Below are 17083 nucleotides of genomic sequence, written 5' to 3' on the forward strand. Positions count from 1 at the left end.
AGGACCTACCACCCTTATTATTGAGATGACGGGAATCAGAGGAACGGTTGCCTAAGGCATATTGGGAAGAGCGATGGAACTGCTCCATATCCTGACTGGGTGGAAGTCACACGGCTGTTTACATTTAGCAAAACTGATCACATCGTACCTGAAAAAAAACTATGCTTTTTCACTGTATGTAAATTTTACCTCAATAAAAAAATGGACGGGGAGAAAAAGACTGGCGGCGGCGTTGAAAAGCAACACTAACCGACGTAAGGAGAAATTCAGCGCGGGAGGCCCTTTTTAAAAAAACATTAGCTGAAGAAACATTCCGATAAGTTCTGCTGGGTTTACGTAACTCCGTCTGAGCTTCTCCGTGCTTCCTCGGGGACCCGCGGGGCCCCGGCAGCACCTGAGCAGATTCAGACAGGTCGCCGCCTCGCCCGGCCGGAATTCCCGCCCCTGGCGGGACTCCCGAGTCCCCCTCGTCGCTCCGCCCCTCATCGCGGACGCGCCCACAAAGTCGCGTTGCGGACCCGCCCATCGACTCCACGCACACCCATCTGAACCGTCCGTTCACCTTTCAATCAATTCAAATGTCGCAAGGAGCAAGCCAATCGCAAGCCTCGTCGAAGGGAAGAGGCGGGCACGCCTCCCGGAAGTGTTGGTTAAAATCCCTCCAATCAGAGGCTCGGTGTGGGAAGTTTGAATTTAGCTGAGGCCCGAGTTGTAGGCGTTCCTGCTTTAGAGGCAGCGGCGGTCTTCCAGACCCGGAGTTCCTTTGGTTTTAGTTTGGTTGAGGTTTCACGCTAGAACTGCCTCAGGTAGGTGGGTGCTGGGGAGCTGGAGGGAGGGCGCTGGCCTGCTTCCTTCTAGAGGGTCTCGAAGGATCTGAGGACCAGCAGCTAGGAGCTGGACGAGCCGCGCTCAAGGGGAGGGTCCGCTAGGACCGCGTTTACTTGTCCTTCCTGAAGCTGATGACACAGGCCTCCAGAAGATTAAATATTTGTTGCTTGGATCTAGGTAGTTTCACCGTCGGGGCGTAATTGGCCTTTGGAGTTGTGGATACTTAGCATCTTTGATCCTGACATTAAATTTAAGTAGCCCCTCCCAAATCCTGTGACAACTGTAAACACCCGGGTTGAGAACCCGTAGGCAAGCGAGAATAAGGCGTTTTCGACTTTCAAGCTGGAAGGGGCTTCGGTCAGCCAAAGAAGAGAATTTAGATGTTTGTGAAGAGCCAGACTGCCTTGCTTGGGATCCCAGCTGCACCGCCTTTTAGCTGTGCTCACGTGGGCAGTTAATTTACCTTATTTGTATAATGGCGATAATACTTAACCACGCTTTAGGGTTTCAGTGATAAATATGCCTTTAGTATTAGTGTTCGCCCTCTCTCTCTCTGCCGTGTATAGTGTTATGCTGTATTTCAAAATAACGAATACGTACGTTTTATTTCTTTAATATTCAGCAAATTAATACTTGGGGGAGGTGGCAAGTCAAATAGGGGAGAGTTCTTGATGAAAAGCACAGTCCTTTGTCACTTCCCCTGGGCTCATAAAGGCGAATGTTATAGCATCCAGGTCGGACAAATTCTCATTTTTTATACTCTGTTGATAGTTTAAACGTCATGTAACATTCTAATTTGTCGCACTTCTTGTGCAGGTTTTTCTTTCATTTGTAGTTTTCTAATGGACTTTCTTAGTTATTATTGTTGAAGACTATCGTGTGCTTATAACTTTTTAAACTTCCTAACTGCAGACCCCCTCTCCCCATTTTTCTTTTAACCTGGGAAGAATCTTCTCTGGAAAACCATATCTTTTTCTCCAGTTTGTTTTGGTTGCTCTCTATACCAGATGCATAGGTAACTCCCTTAGACTTTCCATTTGCCTTTATTCTTTTTGTCAGTTCCATGCATGGTTTCTTGGAATCCATGACATGCTCTTTCTTGTCCTCCTTTGTGTTGCTTGAATAGTTCTCAAGGATCTTTCTGTGAAAAGGGTATATGCCAAGTAAACTATATAATTTCTTACATGGCCGAAAATGATTTTATTCTGCCCTCCCAAGGGCACACTGATTTGATTATCCTTCTATGTTACCATGGTAATCCTTCTGAAAACCCTTCTTTTTCTTAATTGGGTATATTCAGTGCCTGCTTATCATCCCTACTTGTCTTATAGGCATCTCATGTGGTTTTGTTTTTTGGTTTGAGAGAAAAATGTCAGGCTGCCTGCATTCATCACTGGGGAAGGTTAAGAAACTGTCCTGTATATTATGGACTGTAGCTTCCTGAGCTTCACTTTATTTGTCAAACAAGGTCCTATTTAGAACCCCAAAATGGGTTGTGGCATCTTATCTTTCGATAATCTCCTTCCCACTCTTCAGGGTCACATTTCATTTTATATTTCAATATTTTAGAAGGTTCTCAGGATGGGACAGGAGGTTCTCAGGATGGGACAGGTGAACTGGAATCTTAGTTTTTTAAATAATAAATTGAAAATCCATGTAAGTTGGTTTGTCTCCCTTTTCCTTGACAGGATGTCTTCACATTTTGCCAGTCGACGCAGAAAGGATTTAAGTACTGATATGATTAGAACTAAAATTGCTCATAGGAAATCACTGTCTCAGAAAGAACACAGACATAAGGAATATGAACGAAATAGACACTTTGGTTTGAAAGATGTCAACATTCCAACCTTAGAAGGTAGACATCTTCTTGAATTAGACGAGACATCTCAAGAGCTTGTTCCAGAAAAGGCCAGTGTCAAGCCAAGTAAGTAAAGGTTTATTGTATTTTAAGTGCTTTGAAGGGTGAAGAAAAGTTGGTTTAATAACAGGTTAAAAAAACTCTGACCGGAAGAATAGAGTTTTGTAATCCATTTTGAATAACTTGATGTTTTCTATTGTCTATTTAAGTAAAGGCTAGGGTAAAGCTATTTTAGCTATGCTAGAGCCATTCACTTATGGAATATTATAACACTTTATTTTCTATATTGCCTTATAGAAATTCTAAAGTTCTCCTAGAGCTTGGGTAAGACAAACGTTGACAAGATAAATTGATAAGGGACATAAAAATAGAACTGATTGAAGAATCTATGAAATAAGGATACTTTGCTAATGAAAACATTTCTTAGAAGGACAAGGAATTCTTTCTTGTAGTTTGCCCAAAAGGGTCATCCGGAAGGAAAACAACTGATAAAGAAAGCAATGATCTCAGCAAAAGATAAAAATAATATAAATAGAGAGTCTTAGAAGGCAAGGGATGCTATAGAGAAGAAAGAGAATTGAAAAGTAACTTTTGCATTTAACCAGGAGCCACTGGACTCCTATTTAGTTGTGTTTATATAGCATGCACTAGGAGCTAGATTACAGTGAAATAAAGGATAAATGATGAAGAAATGGCAGAAAGATATAGTCTTCTTAGACATTTTATAGAAAAGGAATGAGATGTGAAGTCGTTTAAATGTTCATTGCTTCAATTTTATAATTTTCCAGGACCAGTGTAATATGTATGAGGTACAAGACATCCAACATAATTGCACTTAGTTGATTCTGTAAAAGAGGAGGTTCTGTAAAAAATTGATTTTGTAAAATATTTCTTTCAGATTTATTATTTTTATGATTCTATAGCAAAGTGAGAGAGAAAAATTGGATGAATGTGCTATAGAGTTCTTTTTGTTTTTGAGATGAGATGATCAGTGCATGTTTGAAGGCAAAGGAAATGGGTTGGTTGTAGACGGAGAGTAAAGAAGGATATCTCTTATGAGTTGGGAGGAAATAAAAATTGGGCCATAGAATGATATAGGATGACCTTTAAAGAAAACACTAGACATTTTTTGCCTGAGAAGATGTGATGTTATTGCTTCCCAAGTTGGCTCCTTGCTTCTACTCTTGCACTCTCAAATATTCCATTCCTTGACCCAAATCTCTCAAATGAAAGTAACCCTGTCAGTATGCTATTAAAATATCTTTTGTTGCCTAGCCCATGTGGCTTAGTTGGTTGAGTGTTGTTCCATGCACCAAGAAGTTGCCAGTTTGATTCCCAATCAGGGAACATGCCCAGGTTTCAGGCTTGATCCACAGTAGGGGGTGTGCAGGAGGCAGTCAATCAATGTTTCTCTCGCCCCCTCTCCCTTCCTCTCTCTAAAATCAATGAAAACATAATTTAAAAAAATAAAATATCTTTTGTTTGTTTGCCGTTTGCAAAGGTCTAGGAGTAGGAGTGGGCCTGTTATGTTCCAGAGAAAGCAAGTAATTGATCATGTCTATGAAAGAAGGAGCAAGGGGAGCTAAGTCCTGTAGAGCCCTAAGGGCCTTCATTATAAGGACATTGGCTTTTGCTCTGGAAATGAAAAACCATTAATGAATTAATGGGAATTTATGTAATCTGGTTTACATTTTCAAAGTGTCAATTTGGCTATTGGGTTGGGAATAGGTTGTGGGGTGACAAGCATGGCTTCAAGGTGACCAATTAGGAGACTACTACAATAATTTAGTTGATAGCTGATTGTTGATCAGTGGTAGCAGAAAAAATAGGTGGTTGCATCCTGGGTATATTTTGTTTTGTTTTGTTTTTTTGTTTTTTAAATATATCTTTATTGATTTCAGAGAAAGGAAAGGAGAGAGAGAAAGAGAGATAGAAGCATCAATGATGAGAGAGTCATTGATGGAGCCAGCAACTCGGGCATGTGCCCTGACCAGGAATCGAACCCCTATCGCCTGGATCCCAGGTCGACACACAACTGGTGAGGAAGGGAGGAGAGAGAGAGAGAGAGAGAAACATCAATGATGAGTCATTGATCGGCTGCCTCCTGCACGCCCCCTACTGGGGATCCTGGGAATCAAACCTAGATGTCCTGGATCATAGGTCGATACTCAACCCCTGAGCTATGCCAACTGGGCAGTATATGCTTTTTAAAAGTAAATTTATTGAGTCATGCAGCGCTCTTCCTGGACGAACATACTCATTCTTCAGATCCCTTCTCAGGTAGCCTGTCTTCTGAGAAACCTTCCCTGATCTCCTCAGGTTTGTACTGAGTCTCTATTGTGTTTGTGTCTTCTCCTACTATTTGTTCTTTGCTAAACCAGATTGAAACTGTGTTCATCTCCCCACAATACTGCGAGGAATTCAAGGGCAGATATTCTCTTACTTATTCTTACTGCCTAAAACTGTCTGGCACATAGTAACCACTCATATTTTTCAAACCAGTTTAAATAAACATGAGAATACGTAGGTAGAAACCTTAAGCTGAGGTGGGAACTAGAGCTACTGTCAAGTAGCTTTAATATCAAAGGCAAAATTTGTATTAGTTACGCCAAAACTTAGTGGCTTAAAACAACAAAACACATTTATTATTTCACACAATTTTTGTGGGTCAGGAATTTAGGTGCGGCTCAAGATGTCATCCAGTAATGCACCTGACGGCTTGACTAGGACTGGAGGATCTGCTTCTAAGATATTCACAGGACCGGCAAGTTGATGCTAGCTTTTTGGCAGGCGGCTTAGCTCTTTATCATGTGGACATCTCCACAGGGCTGTCTGATTTTCTTTCTGGCTTCACGTGGCCACTGGCTTTCCCCAGAGCAGGTGATCCAAGAGAGAGCAAGGCAAAAGCTGGAATATCTTTAATAATCTAGTCTTGGAAGTCACACTCCATTTCCACAGTACTTTTTTGGTTACATAGGTCAGCCCTGTTCAGTGAGGGAGGGGACAACACAGGGGCATGACTACCAGGAGGTGAGAATCATGGGAGGTCAGCTTAGACGCTGACTATCATAGAATTTAATTAAGTGAAAAGGGTAGTAATACATGTCTAGTGTATAGCAACAGTAATAAATATTTTAACAAGTGAAGGCAAAAGGAATAGAGATTTTAAAAGAATAGGGATTGAAATAACTTGTGATTTGAGTGCTAAGGCATTGACAAGAAGTTTCTCCAGCATTTCTTAGTAGCTGTTGAAGTTAGACAAAATGATTTTTTAGGTATTTGCATAACTTTTGACCTGAAATTTTTCACATATTGTGTATGTATGTGTATGTTTGTTATTCTTGCTTAGAGTCAGTGAAAACTCTTCTACACGAGCAACGGAAACAAATGCTCCAGAAATACAAAGAAGAAAAGCAACTTCAAAGATTGAAAGAGCAGAGAGAGAAAACTAAACGAGGAGTGTTTAAAGTGGGTCTTTATAGACCTGATGTGCCTTCATTTCTTTTTTCAAACCAGAATACTATGAAAGCTGAGCCAGTAAAGGTAAATTTAGTATTCTAACTAGATATAGAGGAATAGTTCCACTTAACAGTCCCTTTTTCTTCAAGAGATTGCACTTGATTTTAGTCAGAAGGCTGAGAAGCAGTGCCTTTAGGAGACTAAATGACTAAATTTAACCGTTTCCCTTAGTCCCTTTATTCATTTAACTAATTGGTAGGAAGTGGAAATGACAGTAGTAGCTCAGAAGATGAAAATCAGGTTTCTCAATGTAACAACAGGTAGTTGAGATAGGATAAAACTAGGAAAACAAGCAGAGCCAGGCTAAACAACAAAGGCTATGCCAGAGGACTTGGCATTCATCCTTTGGGATGTGGAGAGTCAAGGGAGGCTTTTAAATGAGGTTGCACCATTATAAAATTTATAATGCAGGAAGCGCCCTGGCTGGTGTGGCTCAGTTGGTTGGGGCATCATCCCGTACACCAAAAGGTGGTGGGTTCAACTGACTTAAAAATAATTTAAATCAAACCAGAACCAGAAAAAAATAGTAATTTCAGTTAGCAAGTATCTTTTTGCCATAAATGACTACAGATAAACTTTAACTTCAAAATGGGAACTTTATTTCATAATGAGACAGGGAGGTAAGTATGCAAATTCATTTTTTAAAATTTTTTATCTTGTTTTGATTGTTTTAAGGCTCTTCCATCTTTTGTGCGGATGACAAGGTCAAAGACCAAAGACCAAATGGAGCTGACTAAGGTATAGTTGATAGTAGATAATTGTTGCTAAAATGACAAATTGTACTTTCTTTTCTCAGAATAAGTAAATTGATTTTTAATCTGTCAGCTTCAAGTATAGTGATTATTTTACTGGAGTTAATAGTACCAGAATCACTGCTATTAGTATGGTGAGATAGAGCGGTTTTGGCTAAATGCTAAGGAATTATTCACTTTTAATAGTCTTTATCTAGACATCCTTTATGAGATCTATACCAAACTTTGTCTTTGAGTCACACTCTTTTCTGTTAGTTTACTGGTCGTCTATTATGCATTCCATGTTACCATAAAATGCAGATGGGAATATAAAGCACATAGGATGGGTGTTATAGGTTTTCAAAACACTGTGATGGATAAAATTATTAGGATTACTAAAATAAAGGAAAGTGAGCAAGGGGTAAGTAGCATGCCCCTTTGTCAAGTGAGAAAGCTATGTTTCATGTATCCAATACATTTTGAGTCACTGCCGTGTTCTTCTAGGCTCTAGGATTTAACAGGGAACAAAATAATTCTGTTTTTAAGTGAGATAGGCAATAAACAAAATAAGTACATATTATGTCAGGTGGAGATTTTTAAAAAGGGGTGGAGGTGGGGGGGGGGGTACTGAAGTAGGTGGAATTTTGATTGGGCCTCACTAAGATGGTGGCATTTTGAATGAAGTCTTCAAGAAACTAGAAGAGTGAACTATTGCAACGAGTTTTCTATCCAGGAGGAGAATTTTCTAGACAAAATTCAAAAGTCTTGAAGTGAAAACATGCCTGGTATGTTTAAGGACTCCCAGATGATTATAGGTAGCTCTTTTTAATAGCTTTGGTTATTAGCATTTCCTAAATTCTAGGAATCTAAAAAAGCTTGTAAGAAAATTTATATAATGGAAAACTTTTTTCTTTATTCCATTTTATTTGGGCCAGTGGATTTTTTGCTGGGTTATTTACAGTGGTCAGATTTCAGATGAGGGGTCAGGTTAAAGATCAGAAATGTGGTGGTTTGGGTCATTATTTAATTAAATCACATAGCACCTAATCTTTTTAAACAGATTGCTAATGGGAGTGATTTTCGAGCAACTCGATCTGCTCAAAGACAAACTTCTGAAAAGAAAGTGTTGAACAAAGAGAAAAAAGGTAGGAATATTAACAGTTATAAGCTCTGTTGTTGCCACAACAATAATAATTACAAAATGCATTTGATTTGATGACTTTTCCCCCCACAGCTGAACAGCCTGAAATGCCCACCTCAGGGAGAGTGACTCGATCGGCTACTCTAGCAGCAAAGCAGATGGCCAGAACAGTCTCATCTACTGCAACAAGAAAGCCAGGGACAAGAGCTACTAATGGTAAGAACTATTTCTCGATCAATGACTGAACTAGAATGTTTTGGTCCTTGGGGTTTTCATCATGTACTCCCCTGAGTAGGAGAGGAGGAAATGGGAGATTCCAGTTCCCTGAAGATGGGGTCTGTGCCCCGACATCCAGTTAGCGCTGGGTGCTCAAACGTGGGAGTACCTGAATCGGTATAAGCAGTGCTTCAAAGTGAAAGATTAATAGCCCCAATAAATTACACTCTATCCATTTGGAAAGCAGTGTAACCATTTAAGAACAATGTTGTGAAAAAATGCTTAATAACATGATTCATGATATATTAAGCGGGGAAAGAAAAACAGGTCAAAACCTGAACAGAGTAGAGTAAGCACAGTTCTAAAATATGTATGTGAATATCTGAACATAAGGAAAAATGGAAAAATGTACCCTGGAGCGTCAACAGTATTACTGAGTGTTGGGTGATTTTTTTTATTGTTTTTGTGCTTTTCTTTATTTTCCTAACGTTCCGTAATATATATTTGTTATTCAGAGGCAAAAGGTAAAGTACTTTAATACCTTTGTTTTGTTTTTGAAAACAGATGGCCTGTATTTGGCAGGAAATTTAATCTGTTTTTATCTTTTATAATAAGACTTTTAATCATAAAGTTCTTCAAGACGTACGTTCCTATTGTTGCCTTTTTTCCTTTCCCAGATTACCTAGTGCTTTTAATGCAGCGATTTCTGTTTCATCAAAATGGATGGCTTGTTTTATTTTTATTTTAGATAATGAAGCAGAAAGAAAAGCAACAAATCCAGGAAGACCTGCCAAAAAGATAGAAACTAAAACTGACAAGGTAGTGTGTAAACATGTTTATTTCTAGATACTTTGGTAACCTTATTGCTGCTTTCATAAAGTTGAAATTAAGCATACAGAGCTGCTCAAGAGGTTACCTTACATGAGTGTTAAGAACCTTTGAATCATAAAGAAGCATAAGAGGATTTACTCTTGTTTTCAGGTATCTTATCCTCAGAGCTTTATAAGTAGAGAAAACATAATTTGGTTAACAGGAGATAGAATAAAATAATAACAAGGCTGACAGAAACTTTCCTATGAGAATTAGCTTTGATCGGATAGCAGGAAATGCATTGGCTTTGGATTTAATTAGGCCCGAGTTTGAATATTGTTGTCTCTGTTTCCAATTAGTTATATAACCTTGGGCAAGTTATGAGTTTTTGTTTTCTCATCTCTAATGTGTAATACCTTCATAGACTAGTATGAAGAGTTAAATAATCTAACGTTTCTGTTAGCATCTAGCATAGGGCCTAGTAGAGTCTTCGAAAAAGAGTCACAATTTTAAAGACCCAATCCCTTGGTTTATAATCCATGCTACAGTCCCATAACCTTAAAAAACTGAAGTTATGCTAAAGTGTAAGAAACCTCACTGGATTTTTATTAAAAATCAAACATCCTCCAGGAAGGCAATGTAGGGCAAATCTTCACAGACAAGCAGCTGTACCTCAGGGTTCCTCCCTTTAGATTGATTTTCTTCTTAAGGATTATTATTCGGTTATTTTTTTGTGTGCGTTGTGTGTTTTTTTTGCAGTGACATTGGTTAATAAGATTATATAGGTTTCAAGTGTACATTTCTATGATACATGATCTGTAAATCACTCGTTTTTACTTTCATTCCCATGCTGGCCTCGGAGACAGTGCTACCGTTAAACTCTTGCCCAGGTTGAAATACTCTGGTCTCAGTTCATACCTCATTAAGAATCAGAAACATAGAAACCATTAAAAATTATTTTTAGCCGGGCCAGGCGTGGCTCAGCAGTTGAGCATCGACCTAGGATCCAGGCGATCAGGGTTCGATTCCTGGTCAGGGCACATGCCCGGGTTGTGGGCTAGGAAGCCGATCAATGACTCTCTCATCATTGATATTTCTATCTCTCTCTCTCCCCCTTCCTTTCCTCTCTCTGAAATCAATAAAGATATATATATATTTTTAATTATTTTTAAATGGGTGAGCGGAAAAGGTAAAGGTGGTCAAAGGTACAAACTTCCAATTATAAAATAAGTAAGTCCTGGGGATATAATGTGTAGCATGGTGACTATAGTTAATTATACTGCACTGTATATTTGAAAGTTAGAAAGAGAGTAGATCTTAAAAGTTCTCATCACAATAAAAAAAATTGTATCTATTATGTGTGGTGATTATTTTGCAATATATGCAAATATAGAATCATGCTGTACACCTGAAACTAGTATAACGTTAATGTCAATTATATCTCAGTAAAAAAATCAAGTAACAAGTTAACTTGAAAAAGAAAATGCACTTCACATTTTCTATGGTTAATCTTACTGTGTCACATTGAAAAATATTTTTGTTCATGTGATAAAGGATTTGGTCCTTGACGATAGTAGTCATCCAATAAATTTTAGATTTATGATTCTCAAACCATTTTAATTATCAACATAATTAAAGTAAAAAGATATGTGTTCGAGTAATTTTTTCCACCTTAGTTTTCATATATTTTAATTTGTTGTAATACCTAAAACTTATTATTTAGTTTGTTTGATAAGGATTGGCTCTCTCTCTTTCTGGATCATAGCAATGGTTTAGTGTAGCTGGTCCTCTGATTCCTTGTATACATTTAGATGTATTTGTTTTTGTCTCTTAAATTATGTACATGGCACATATATTTCAACTTCCACATTTTCAGGCCTGTAAAAATTGACCAAATATATTCCCAAAAGAGAAATGCTCACTTTATTTTTTTTATTCATATCTAGGTCATTTCTTTTCAAGTTGATAGTGAAGAAGATAATTTGGATTCACAAACCAGTGCAACAAGTGATGGAGTCTTATCAAAAAGGGAAAACTTGCCTAACACAAATCCTGCAAAAATGAAAGGAAAGAAGTCCTTTGCACCTCAAGATTTTATGTTTCAGCCTCTCGATGGTCTGAAGACCTATCAAGTTACACCTATGACTCCCAGAAGTGCCAATGCTTTCTTGACACCCAGTTACATCTGGACCCCTTTAAAAACAGAAGTGTAAGAATGTAATGTTAATAATGGATTCCTTGCTAAGATGGATAACAAACACCTTTCTTGGATTTGTCCTGTGCTTTTTAAAGTTATTGTTTAGTTAGTAAATGATGTTAATTATAAATCATGAGAATTTGGTCTTTACAAAAAATTCTTCAGAAGGCTACAATAATGTGTTTGACAGTTTTGATATTTCCTATGTGTTGTTAGCATTTTTATGGTACAATTTGTGTTTTTCTGCTTTTAATAAGTGACTGTTATAATACTTAGAAATAAATTTTAGAAAGAAGAAATTTCTATAATACTGTGGTTCAGACATGGTTTGGGTTTTTGTGGTTTTTTGCTAAGTATTACTTTAGAGAAACTATAAAGACAAAAATGATTAACTTGCAAAGTGGAGAGATGGAGGTGGGAAGAAATCAGTGGGAATCTTTTAAAGAAAGGACAGGGTTGTTTTGCAAAGACTGGCAAATTTACTAGAAGCTGCTCAGTAGCATCTAAGACTACTAGGTGATTATGTTCTATTAAGAGATCTTCAGAATCTGTGGATCACATTATAGCTAGTAAAGGTGGACATTCCCACTATGGTGTTTAAAATATTCCTCTATAGAATAGACACATTTAAAAATATATATAAGCTAATTTCTGTTTTATATCAGTTTTTAAAAAAGCAACATAATTTTGAAATTCATATAGGGAGTTATATTTCATGAAGTATATTTTTGCTATTGTTTTTAGTGATAAGACTCAAGATGCAACAAAAGAAATCTGGGCACAAAAATGTAAAATTGACTCTGCCAAGACAGTACATCAAGACTCAAATAAATTACAATACCCTCTGGATTCTCTAACAGTTTGGAATAAAGGTATGGTATTTCAATTAAATTTTTACTTCTCTGGATTATGATTTATTGCAGATTTGTTTTAGAGCCCTCTTCACCATATGGTTCAGGGATGTGATCTCAGGGTCAGAAGAGGTCAGAAAACATGAAAGGTCTGGAGAGAGGGACGGTTGGTATTAGGAATACAGACTGATAAAAGGGAGCATAGATATAAATTTGAAGAGATGAAAAGATTGAGAGACATTTTAGAGGTGTGTTGAATGAAATCATTGAAGCAGAAATAAAGTTTTGAATTTCAACATTGAAAAAAATTGAAGATTTAAAAAAAAGTCTTGTGAGGGATGTCATTGTAGGAGTTGTTGCTTTGAAATTTATATGTAATATTTTCTTCAATCTATAGAAAATGTCTTAAATAAAAATGAAACTACTACTGAAAATTCAAGTGGCCTTCCAATAAATGAAGTCCCATCACTTGAAATGAATGAAGATCAGGTATCTCAGCCACAGCATGATGTGCCATATTTCAGGTTTGTCTATTGGTTCCTAGTGTAAGAATTTTGTATTAATGTCTAGACATTTAAAACCAAAATGAAACTATTTCACCTTAATATAATAGATGAATTTTGGGGAAACTGACTTTGGGTGATTTTCAAAAGGTAGAAAAAAGTACACATGGGAAGTCTTTTTCCCAGCTCTGCCTCCCAGCCCCATAGTTTGAAGCTTCCATGGAGGCAAGTGTTATTCATTTCTTCTGAATATTTCCAGGTAGATAATGCATGTGTAGATAAACATAAACATGTTTGGTTTTTTCCTTTCTTTTTTTCTTCAAATTATAAGAGAAAGCTTATTTAGAAAGTTACAGAGGTAATAGAAGTGAGCCACCTTGGCTGTGTAGGCTGAGGAAACAAATTACAGGTGCAAAAGAAGGGCTCTTGGAATTTAGGAGAGGGAAAGGCAAAGGCAAAGTGCCTGGAGGGAAGAAGATGGGGACAGAAAGGCGACAGTGTGCTGTTTTTTCTTTTTTTATATAACTAATAGTATACTATTCTGTTTTCACTTTATTTTCATGTAGAAGACATTCTGTTTTAGTACTTGAAGAGCTTTCTCATGTTGTTGTTTTGAGTATGTTTTTGTAATGGCCACACAGTATTCAATTATATGGATGTGCCACAATTTATTTAATAGGTAGATCCACCTTGCTGGTTATTTACATTGGGTTCGCTATTGCTTTTGCAATCAAGGCTTCAAAGAACAACCTTGTATGCTTTTCAGTTCTTTCATATAAAGATCTTTATTGACTTTCCCTCCAGCAAGGTATGTTAGTTTCTATTTGCTCACCTCCCCCCAACCCCCCCAAAGAAATCAAAGTAATGTTTACTTTATAAAAGATGAATGGTAGGAGTTGGTAGGAGGCTCTCTGGCCCACTAAATCGTGAGATCGGATTATGTTTCTCCAACTGTGAAGAGTAAAAATTAACAGAATTTATGTCACCTAAATACCTTGGAAACAAATCAAAGGGCTGCAATTGGAGAAAGACCCAAACATGCCACATCACACAGGAAGTGACTACATACTATTATTCTTGCGTGAATGTAGCGGGAAAATTCGAATACCTTTTCCAATGCAACATTAACAATTCTTTTGAGCTTTGCCAATCAAATAGATAAAATAATATCTTGATACAGTTTTAATTTTTGTTTGCTGTATGACGAATGCATGTGTTTTTATATATTTGAAAGCCATTTCAATTGTTTTTAGAACATAAAGTTTTAGAATTGTAGGAGATTTTAAAGATTACCTAGTCCTTTGTGTTGTTCAACTGAGATGTTACGCAATGCCTCCATATGTTACCAACTAAATAATGTCAGATCTAAGCCCTGTCTCCTTTCTTATTAAGTTGCTCTCTTTTATGAGATACAACAGCTGAATTCTTATAAAATACAAGAATCTGTAGGTATAAACAGCTAAATTTTTCTTCTAAGAAACAAAAACTATCCTCAATTTCTCCTTCTAGGATGCTTTTTATAAAGAAACATTAAATTTACCATAGGCCATGGTTTCTCACCCTTGGCACTATTGACATTTTAGATTATATAATTCTTGGGGGGGAGGGTCCTCTACACTATAAGATGTTTTGTAGTATTCCTGGCCAGTAGCACTCCTCTAGTTCTGGACAATCAAAAATGGCCTCCAGACATTGTCAAATGTTGGTGGTAAGGGGTGGGCAGGGGGTGGGGGTGCAAAATTGTCTCCAGTTGAGAACCACTGCCTTTGGACAGGCTTAATAATTAGAGAGAGTCTATAAGGCCCTATTACTGAAATTCCAGATTTAACAGTTTTTATCTTCAACTTAGTCTTGGTAGTTGGGTTGGTCTTAATTTCATAGATGGTAACAGAGAACTAAGAACTAAAGGAGTCAGATTCTTTCTATTCAGCCTCTGAAAAATAAGAATAGAAAAAATGCCATAGCCGGGTCGCGCAGTGGTTAGAGCATCAGCCCACGGATTGAAGGGTCCTGGGTGTGATTCCGGCCAAGGGCACATACCTGCATTGCAGGCTGGATCCCAGCCCTGGTTGGGGCTCATGCAGGAGGCAACCAGTCGTGTCTCTCTCACATCAGTGTTTCTCTCTCTTTCTCTCCCTTCTACTTTCTGAAAAGCAATGGAAAAAAATATCCGGTGAAGATTAAAAAAATAATAATAGAGAAAACTAGAAAGATTAGCTTGAAAAGTAAGTCTTGGCATTAACCGTCCACATAAGTTTTAGGTGTAGAAGGATGGACATATGTAGGAAATCTACTTGTATTTTTGGGATTTTAATATATCACAGTTCATAAAATAATTAAGCTTCAATTCTGGGAAGTTAATATTGTATAAGTGTCATAATGCTAATACTTAGATATTGGTGTGGGAAACATTTGTAAAACTGAAGTTTATGTCATAATTTTAGAAATATTCTCCAGTCAGAAACTGAGAAATTAACTTCTCACTGCCTCGAGTGGGACAGGAAGCTTGAATTGGACATTCCAGATGATGGTGAGGGAACATTTATGTATTTTTGTATGTTTTAGCTTTGTTTATCTTAATGTGGTTACACTGATCTGAAACTTAAAAATCTAGTGTTGTTCAACTTGATACTTTGTTAAATAGCAAAAAATTTTTTTTATCTCAATATATGTTCACTAACATCTCTGTACTCAAGTGATACATGACTTAAAAGATGCAAATAATTAGAATATTGACTCATTCTTGAGAATTAGAATTTGCCTATTTTATTATCAGATTTTCTTCATATGACTATGAGTATCATTCATATCTGGTATTAATTATACAAAAATATTTTATGAATGAAAATTACCTAAAACAGTATAGAACAGATTTTCTGAAAAGTTCCTTAATTTTACTTATTTGGGAAGGTTGTTTAGAAAAAATCATTTGTATGCTGTCAGTGTGAAGCCTTTCTTAACTACTGATGTGCAATGAGTTTTTTGAGGTTGAATTCTTATGCAATACAAGGAAAGGTTCAATGTTGTTTGCTTTGTAACAATATGCAGGAAAAAGAATATTGCTAATTTTTAGCATTAATTGAAGCAGATAACACTCAGTATTTGCATGATAGCACTTTGTAGTAGAAATTTTTGCTGTGCTTTAAGCTAGGAATTTGATTCTGCAAGCCCTAGGATATTTGGGGTGAGGTCTAATTATCAGCTGGTTGGCTTTGTGATAAAGGTCCTGTTTTGTCATTTAACTTTTAAAAACCTTGTATTTCCTTTAGCTAAAGATCTTATTCGCACAACAGTTGGTCAAACGAGACTCCTTATGAAAGAAAGGTTCAAGCAATTTGAAGGACTGGTGGATGATTGTGAATATAAACGAGGTGAGAAGGAGACCACCTGTACGGATCTGGATGGATTTTGGGATATGGTTAGTTTTCAGGTACGTGGTCAAGTATTTTGAATACACTAACTTTTGAGTCTGTTCTTTTTTTTTCTTTTCTTTAAATGAGGTAACAGTAGTAAAATGGAGGTAACAGTAGCTGCTTAGTTACCTATAATAGTAAATGAGATATTACAAAGCACCTTTATAAACTGTAAAGCACTGTCTACATCTTATGACTGATGTTCCCTCTTCCCCCAAATTGTAAGGATAATTTCTATATGAGTTGGAAATTGAGATTATAGTCAACTGTTGAATAGTCTATAATGATTATACATGTGAGCAAATGAGTAAATCTTGTCTTTAGTAGTTCAGTTCAGCTAGCTGCTATTGAGTACCTACTGTGTGCCAGGCATTGTACTAGGAGTTGTCAATAAGACACATTAGTGAGTCAGACACAAGGTGTAATTCCAATCTAATGTAAAAAATGCTATGATTACACTTTCCAGCTTTTCGAGCTGATTTCAGAAATAAGCATATAAAATACTCTTTCAATAACTAGTACCTAACGATCATTAGTCATCATAATGTCAGTATTACTTTATGACCAGTTTTACTGTATTTACCAGTTTTCATAGTAATGAGTTAGTTCACTAGTATCTGTTAGTGATTACCATCTTTTTTTCTTAACTTTATTGTTGACACTGCTACAGATATCTCCATTTTTCCCCCCTTTGCTTCCCCTCCACACACTTATTATCTTTATTGATGCTCATTTTCCAGCTTTGGCCAGTGACAACCTCTTCAAGTTGGCTCCTGGGCCTTTATTTATTTGTTTGCTTTTAAAGAGCTGTATTGAGGTATAATCTACAGATCATAAAAATTTTTGAGAGAGATTGTGAGTACCTATGTGTGTAGAGGGATAGTGAGGGGTCTCAAAGCATGTTTACCAAAGTGTTGACAGTGGCTACCACTTTGGAGGAGACTGGAAATACCAGAAGAATGGGGATCATACATTCCCATCCTACTAGGACATTATTTGAATATTTTAAAATGAGA

General features: G+C 37.0%; 1 protein-coding gene across 1 annotated transcript in view; it reads left to right on the plus strand.

The window, feature by feature from the left end:
• The first annotated feature begins 695 nt into the window (after nt 1–695).
• Nucleotides 696–17083, plus strand: part of DLGAP5 (DLG associated protein 5) — a 36332-nt gene continuing 19944 nt past the window's right edge. The window contains exons 1-12 of the mRNA XM_016198154.2: nt 696–806; nt 2517–2752; nt 6036–6229; nt 6881–6943; nt 7997–8081; nt 8171–8293; nt 9042–9112; nt 11050–11312; nt 12045–12172; nt 12549–12675; nt 15099–15184; nt 15924–16084. Coding sequence (XP_016053640.2) covers nt 2518–2752; nt 6036–6229; nt 6881–6943; nt 7997–8081; nt 8171–8293; nt 9042–9112; nt 11050–11312; nt 12045–12172; nt 12549–12675; nt 15099–15184; nt 15924–16084 — 1536 coding nt within the window. The 5' untranslated portion in view covers nt 696–806; nt 2517. The remainder of the gene's footprint in view (nt 807–2516; nt 2753–6035; nt 6230–6880; nt 6944–7996; nt 8082–8170; nt 8294–9041; nt 9113–11049; nt 11313–12044; nt 12173–12548; nt 12676–15098; nt 15185–15923; nt 16085–17083) is intronic.

The sequence above is a fragment of the Miniopterus natalensis genome, chromosome 1, assembly GCF_054644295.1.
Source record: "Miniopterus natalensis isolate mMinNat1 chromosome 1, mMinNat1.hap1, whole genome shotgun sequence".
NCBI classification, from domain to species: domain Eukaryota; kingdom Metazoa; phylum Chordata; class Mammalia; order Chiroptera; family Miniopteridae; genus Miniopterus; species Miniopterus natalensis.